The sequence below is a fragment of the Anneissia japonica genome, unplaced genomic scaffold (genome assembly GCF_011630105.1).
Source record: "Anneissia japonica isolate Jap-2015-1 unplaced genomic scaffold, ASM1163010v1 scaffold4240_len331602_cov119, whole genome shotgun sequence".
Classification (NCBI taxonomy): domain Eukaryota; kingdom Metazoa; phylum Echinodermata; class Crinoidea; order Comatulida; family Comatulidae; genus Anneissia; species Anneissia japonica.
In genome coordinates, this window is record NW_022698708.1 from 43,295 (window position 1) to 51,718 (window position 8,424).

Sequence of the window (8,424 nt, forward strand, 5' to 3'; positions counted from 1 at the left end):
AACATTTACATATGCATAAAACCATGAATATTTTTAATCACTTATAGCTCCATAGGATGAAAGGTGACCCCCAATTTTTATTACATATTCTGAAAGAACATGAGTTGTAGATACGATTTTATAGATCATTTTGGCTGATCGGACATTGTGACGTCATCATATTGCCATTTGAATTAAGAAAAAATTGAATTTGTATTTATTTCGTTATTACTTTATATACTCCTTTGAACTTACTCGCTTATCTTGATTGATTGTCTCCCATCTGTGAGTATGTTATAGCTAAATCAATTCTCTTTCGGACGTGTCCCTTTATTTTTTATTTTGATGTCGTCATCATGGTCAAAAAGAATGCTTTTTTCGGAGCCTTTTCATCTTTCTTAAAAGATATGAACACATTGAAAATAGAGGGCGGCAGACTGTATTTCGACACTATCAGACCGATAGTTCGTATAATGTAAAGGCAAAATTCGTGTGGCATTACCAACCAACAGGGGGTTTTAAATTAAACTTGACAAGGTTTAAATTCATGTGCCATTACCGTCGTCAAGCACGTCGTATAAGGTATTCGTACTTGTGCGTTAAAATTTTAAAATTGTTAATATCACATTTCAGATAATTTAAAGCACGTTTCAGGTCATTTTGAATATTCCAAAACTTTCCAAAATTTACGCGCCGTACGCTCATTTCCACGCCCACAGCACGTACTGAAGCTGGAAATTACGTTCGGTTACATGTGTTGGGTTTGTGACATTGTATCAATACTACCGTGCGCACGGACGTTAAGACGTATGTGTACACATTCGTAAGTCCTTAAAATGCTCAAAACTACTCTTTTCGTTTAAAATTCCTTTTAAAATACTCAAAATTACTCTTTAAATAGAGCATGTTTTAGCATATAATACTTTTCAATCAGAACCGTGCGTGCTTCGTGAGGGTCAAAGTACGGCGGATCACCTAACTCGTCCTTAGTGACGAGTTCAAATCTAGTTATTTGTGGTATTATTGCTTATAATTGGTTTTCTCTTGAGTATACTATACTTCTTCTTCTGGACCTTAATTGAAACTTAGACATAGCGCTTTTTTTAGAGAACTTATTTGCGTATTTTTACTTTTATTATTATGCTGAACTACCATTTTGTGGGATTTTGTCATAGATGAGTGTGTCAAATTTGATAGTAAATCAGATGTAACAAGATTAGTGTTTTTTTTTTAGGATGAACAAAACAATCTACATGGTATGTTATTAAGCATTTATATAATAATAATAATAATAATATAATATCTCAAATTTATGTGGCGCGAATTCCAAACAAGATCAAAGGTGCAATGCATGTGAATAGCCACCTGAAAACAAATAGGTCTTCAGCTGTGACTTAAAGTTGCAAATGGACGTCAAAGGTGGAGACAAATTTCCTCTAAGATAGTGTTATCTCGATCGGACCCACTTTTTCCCCCCCCCTTTACCCCTTTTTTCGGCCCCGGCCCTCCTCCTTTCGGACATCTCTGGATTTGCCCCTGAATTGGCCTGCATGCCAGCAACTAAAGAACATAGGCTATTTATTTTTAACATTGTTCTGTGTATATCATTTGAATTTCTTCAATTTCAAACGAATGACGGCTGATTTTCGTATAATTTTTGTAGTATTTCAAATGAATGAGTATTCCACTGTTGTCTTCTAATCGGATTAAAATCTGGCCGAATTTTGGCCGATATCGAAAAAAAGTTTGGCCGAATTTGGCCGTGAGGTGGCGTGTGTTTGGCCGTGAAGCCTGTCGACTATCTGGCAACCCTGAGTTTTACTATTATTGCTCTTTCTATGTTTACCTACGGTAGGCCTACAAAATCTTATGGATTTATGGGATGTACGTGTGTAACTAACTGTGACCTTCTTGTATGTTATTAAATGTTAGTATAATATCTACAACAACAACAGCTAGTACCCCCTTTTATAAAGTGTAGATAGGTACAGTAATACCAAAGGCTGAGAGGAAGAGGATAAACTACAGGCTGAGTTAAGTCCTACCTACAGTACCATCCAGAAATCATTAGCCATTCATACGCAGTTTTTCCGCCTATGAAATTTGTGTGACACATGGTTAATTAGTTAGTAATAAGACCACCCATATTCAGTCAACCATTAAGGCATTGAGTAATTCATGTCTTCAATGAACTGCCTAGGGATTTTTACGTTCAACAAATTGGTATGTGTTGTTTATCAGCTAGACAAAAGACAGAGCCTGTCGTTATTACGGAACAATGCAACTGGGAATAAACTTTGTACTTTCATCGATATGCTGGTAGACGCACACAGACATCTAACATTATTTTAACTGTGTTCCGGTTCGTATGAAAATTAAATATGTGTACAGAAATATAAATTGAATTGAATTTCAGAAATTGGAGCACCAAGTGATAAAATCTTGGATCTTTTTTTTTTTCAATCGATCAAATAATAGCACAGTGATAGCAAGCAATGACTTCACAATTCCAGACATATTCGATTTTGCTAAAGAAATAGGTCAACTACTATTGGTACCAATGACCTGCTAGTTTCTTATGACGTCGTCTCATTATTTTCTAATGTTCCACTTGATGAGACCATTCAATTCCTTGCCGACAAAGCCTTTGAACATGATTGGTTTAACGTCCAGTATGGTCTATCAATTGACAGACAAGGTCTTGTCAATCTACTCACGGTTGCCACGAAAAACCAACTTTTTCAATATGGTGGTGATCTATATGAGCAAGTTGACGGTGTAGCCATGGGTTCTCCACTTGGACCACTAATGGCCAACATGTTCATGAGCAACCTCGAAGACACCATACAATCAGCTGATAAAATGCCAACATTTTACCTACGATATGTAATAATAAGAAAGAAAATAAATTAAAGGAAACAGCAAAAACAGTATCTTAACTAGTGTAATTAGCCCCGCCACACACCAACCCGGTATTTGTAAGTTTTGGGGATGACAATGAATGTAATCAGAAGTTATTAAAGAAGACTGTGCTCGAAATTTTGTAAATTGGATGTACTTAATGATTCTTACTGTCAAGAATTTGTACCACTTGTTCATATCGTAGGCACTGCGTGTGTTTGTTGTTTTTTTTTGGTGGGAGGTGGGATAATTTTTTATTTTATTTTACCTCTAATTAGTCGTCCAACCAATGTGAGTTTAATGTCATGATTTTGTACATAAATATTTGTTTTCTTATTTGTTCAGAACTTACTACTACTTTTGTGCCTACTACTCCGGGTAAGGTTTCAATTTGAGTTTTAATACATCGTTGCCAACTAATATATTAACTTAACCTCTCAAGACATTATTACCATTATAATATCAGCTTTTACTACCTCATATATTGAGGTATCTGCTAAGAGTATAATACCTACATTATGCTAATACTAGGCTACATGGAAACAGAAAGGTCCACTGATTAATCTCAGATAAGACAGTATAATTCATAATCCAAGTATTGAAATGCACACCATCGTGTTGGGATTCAATAATTCAAAATTAATTGTCACCATCAGCCTGGTGTCCTGTGGAAAATATTCCTCTGTCAGAACTTAAAAACAATAGTCTATCTTGAAAAGTTGAATAATGTAAAATTGTCTTTCAATGAAAAATAAGTACGTATAAAATAATAAATGACTTAGCTCTCACAAAGGCATTCAGCACATATAATAGATTATTAATATTATTATTATTTGTGGTGTTGTGGCTTATAATTTGTTTTCTCTTGAGTAGTCTGATACTGTACTTCTGCTTCTTGACCATATAAACATTAACTTGGTGCTTTTAGAGAACTTGTTTATTTGCATATTTATTACTTTTTATTATTAAGACTGTTTTCTTTGCTGCTTACATTTTGTGGCATTTTGTCCTATTTTGTTGTTTTCATAGATGAGGCAAACAAATCTAACCAATGTCTTTAAATTTTCTTTTATTTCTGAACAAGGTGTCAAGTGTGTTAATTTTAATTTGTAAATTACATGTAACACGAATATTGCTTTTTTAGGATCTACAAAAATATCTGTTTTATTAAGGATTTATATAGTACCTTGTATGTTACAAAGCAAGAGATAAAAGCCTCAAACTTGGTTGGGTACTGTTATGGTAGCTGACACCTGTACAGATTATAGATAAATGATTATAGGGAAGATTTCTCTTTGTATTTATCACATTTTGGTTGTTTTGATTAATAGCTCTTGCATGTACAGCTTCTTGCTAACTAACCTGGTCTTCTTCATATGCAAGACCCAGTTCACATTGACCTATCTCATGTAAAAAGGAGTCTACAATTTAAAGTGAGCCTATTATATTTGCCATATATCCAATCATGTATACTTAATTTAAAATGACAAAACATGTCTCAGTATAAATGATAATACAACATGTTTGTGCATGAAAACTAATTACATATTATATTTGGATTGTATGTTAAAGCAGTGGAAGTAACTGGATTTTTAGTTATTATAGCATAACTGGGTCTTATCAGGAGGCTTACAGTAGTTGAGAGGCTCATAATGATAATTAGCGATTGGAGTTGTTTGTGTTATGAGAAAAATCTACTGTCACAGGAATTGAACCTAGCACCCTAGAATTAGAAGGCATATTTTAACTGACAAGCTACAGTATTCAATATACCCCATTTACTCCACAATCAATTAATAATAATAAGCAATTATTATAGTTTTAAACCATAGCTTCTGTACATAGAAATTATTGCATAAAGGTTAGATTAATGCATGAAAAAAATTGCATGAGGGCTTTATTTCGATCACCTTCTCTATCTAGAAACTAGTTAGTGTATGGCTAGCTCTAAAGCTCTTTTTGATATTGCGTACTTCTTTCCACCAGGAAAATGCATATTTTTAATATATTTTATAAAAATATGGATGGTTGTGCTTATTAATGAGACATTCACTGGTTACATTTTAGCAGCACATAAACTTTTGTTCAACCAGATTTTAGATTTGAAGATATTTAATTTTTATCAACTGTCAAGGAATAACATTCATAATCATTGGTGTATCTAGGATGGTGGGGAACGAAGTACTGTAGCAGTAATGAATATTTGGAATTTGATTGTTGGTAGAGAATAGGTTTCCTGTTCAAAAGTTGAAATTATTGTAAATGTGTCACTCCAGTATTTCAATTTTAACCAAGGCATTTAATCCGACTATTATGTGCTACTGAGCAACCAGTTCTGTGTGGACAGTGTCTGCACATGGGTTACCTGTTGCCGCTGTGCCAAGTGTCCGCTTTAAGTCAAATGAAATTTGTCTATATATCTGTTTACAGTACAGTATATTGTTAAAATTCTTTATTATAAAGTAGTTTAAATTTGTTTTCCTGTGGTTGTAATTTTATGTGCAATAATATGGTTTGGGCTTTTTTAGGTTTTTTTTTGTACCTGTGTGCCCTCTCAATCACTGGCTACCCTCCTTTTGCAATTTATACTGTCAGTGGTAAGTTTAAATAAATAAAATCAGCTCTGTTACCTTGGACATGCCAAAAACTATTCTGGTCAATATTACTTGGCACAATCCACTCAGTTAAATTAAATGTTCATGTCGGTAAAGTTCTCCCAGGAAATTTTTTCTGGTCAGTTCACAATCAGCTACTACTAACCAGAATTTGTAGCTTAAGTCTATACACTTTTGTGGTTGCTACCTGGCTGATATACCTAAATTATTAGTCATTCCTCTTAAAATTATAAATTAGTCTCAAATGCTCCTATTTCAAAATTTTGTAGTTTAATTTAAAAAATAAGCTCTGTTACCTTGGACATGCCAAAAACTATTCTGGTCAATATTATTTGGCACAATCCACTCGGTTAAATTAAGTGTTCATGTCAAAATTAATCTGAAAATTATTAACGTTGCTAGAGGTCAAAAGGTCATCGACCTTTTTCTAAAATGCACATTTTTTTATAAAATATCAATAAACTTCAGTGTCATGGCTAATTTTGGATGTATTTGGTACAAATTATGTTTTTTTGTAGTTATTGACATATGGAATACAAAAATTGAGGTTAACAAGAAAAAAATTAAAATGCATTATGTACTGTACTATTGTCAATGTTTATGATCCGAGAAATTTGTAATCAACAACAGTTTTTGGGGTAGTGGGTAACATTTATGCTTATAACAAATACCATAGTTCTATGAAAAAATATGGTGGCTAAGCGAACGTTACATGTAAATTTTGTTTTTATTTGTTTATTCCCCAACAAACTTTACTTGTCTTCCCTGACGGGGGCTATAGCCCCTTCAGCCCCACTCCCCCCCCCCCTTCTGGCATCACCACTGGATTCAATAATCCTGTAGGCATATCCCTTGCTGTGTCATTTTCGATAAATGATGGTCTGCGATCTGTAGACCACACACAATTGGCCCTAATTGTAACTTTAAAGCACTGATGAATATTTGTTACTTGGTAATTTGCATAACGAATAAAACCAAGCCTTCCTATGATGTCATCATTTATAAATAATGGCACTTGACCTCAATGGTTATTTATATATAATTGAACTTGACATGATAACACGTGTGCATTATATACATATAATGAGTTTGAAGTCCAAGCATTATACATAAAAAATACTACTGGAATCTGGAACAATGTACGACTTTTATTGTTTTGATTACATAATTTGATTTCATCATAAATGTATTGAATTCCAGGATCGGAAATGGACTCCATGGTATTCCTTCTTTCTCCTCAAGCTTAATTACAATGCACAAATGCGCAATTACCTAAAGTTAAAATCAAGAAATATATGAGTTAGACATGAAGTGACCCCCAGGGGAGGAGAGCACTGAAAAGTGCAACATCTATTCCACTGTATTCGATTGTTGGAATGGTGCAATATAAATTTGATATTTTTCTGAAATATTGTTCCCTGTGTTAATCATTGTGAAGGTAGGATGTAGGGTATTAGTAAGTGCCAGAAGTATGAGACGTTGATAGTGTTATAAATTCAAATACAGTACTTAATGTAGGCCTATTGTAATTGTATCCTGAGGCTTGAGTAAGATAGGACCTCCAGTGCAGTATGGTGGCCTAATCGGTAAGCAATGAATTTCTGTTGTATAAAATTCATTATAAAATTAATCAGATTTGAATATTGGCGTATTGGCATTCAGATTCTGAATTGATGCTCGGATTCAGCCCAGTAAGAAAGAGGGGTGCATGAATATGCGAACTGAGTAAAAGTCTTAGGGAAGAGTCCCTAGTAGGGGTGCAAGTGGCAAATCCCTCTTAAACCTTTAACGCCATAAATAATTTTAGGTTGTATTTGATTGATCTTTAATATTTGGCACGGTGATTTTCTGATAAGCTTTACAAAAATTACTTTTTACAAAAAAACGCCCTTAAGTCATGGGCCCGGACTATAAGGTAAACCTACGTGCACAACAAATACTAGCTTAGGCCAGGACTTGGGAGATGTGGCGCAGTTGGACTATTTTAAAATACAGCATAGTTTCTATTGTTTTTACTTTCTTTATTTATTAAATAGGCCTAGGCTAAGCTCTACAATAGCAGATCCTTTTTGCTGGAGGGGAGAGGGTGGGGTGGGGTGTGGAAAGACTATCAGCAGTCAAATAATCAGTACCCAGTAGTGTGCCATGGTGCCATGGATCATTTAGCTAAGAGATATACATCGGGGAGAACTCCTTCACGTTAGCCTCGAAACACATGCAACTACCCATGTTCTGTAGTGATAGGGGATTATCTAGTGACTAAATGACCTAACTGGGGTGTAACGCCTCACAACCCCATACCCCCCTCCAGCCCTGGTAACTAATACCTCCTAATTTCGTATTTGCTATCCCCCTTGATATATATGTATATATCGGTTTCTTATATAAAGTGTCGGTTTCTTATATAAAGTATTTTATTACTTATTTTTCCCACTTAATTTTAAAATTTTAAATTTTAACTTTCATTTTAATGACTTATCCATTTTGAAGTCTTATTTTATTTGTATTTTATGTCTTGTATATAATATATAGATTTATTTTATGTTGAAATTACTGACTCCTGAGTCATAGTGACTTAATATATATACATATATATATGTATATACTGTATACATTTATATGTGTGTTGCTATTCCATGTTTCCCCCAGTGCATGTAGAGCCACTTAAATAGTAATTCCATTTTCCCCAAACCGGACAGCTCTTGGGGAAACATGAGAATACATTTTCGTAGATCTTTTGTATATGAACAAGGTAAAAATAAATGAAATGAGATAGATTAAAAATGATTTTTTTGTTGTTGATAAAATCACGATACATGAACTTAAAATTTGAATGTGTAAAAAAGGCATTAAAACTCCATAGAACGGTAGATACGCCGTCTTCCACGGTGTCCCCCCCCCCCCCCCCCCCCCCCCCCCCCCCCCCCCC

At 34.3% G+C, this 8,424-nt stretch overlaps 1 protein-coding gene across 5 annotated transcripts in view; it reads left to right on the forward strand.

Annotated features, from left to right (window-relative positions):
* Positions 1-8,424, forward strand: part of LOC117102741 (Down syndrome cell adhesion molecule-like protein 1 homolog) — a 67,287-nt gene that overhangs the window by 35,206 nt on the left and 23,657 nt on the right. For 2 of the 5 annotated variants that reach the window (XM_033243145.1, XM_033243148.1), the window contains one exon: positions 3,226-3,258. The exons of the other annotated variants lie outside the window; for them this stretch is intronic. In XM_033243145.1, coding sequence (XP_033099036.1) covers positions 3,226-3,258 — 33 coding nt within the window. The remainder of the gene's footprint in view (positions 1-3,225; positions 3,259-8,424) is intronic. 5 annotated transcript variants of the gene reach the window in all.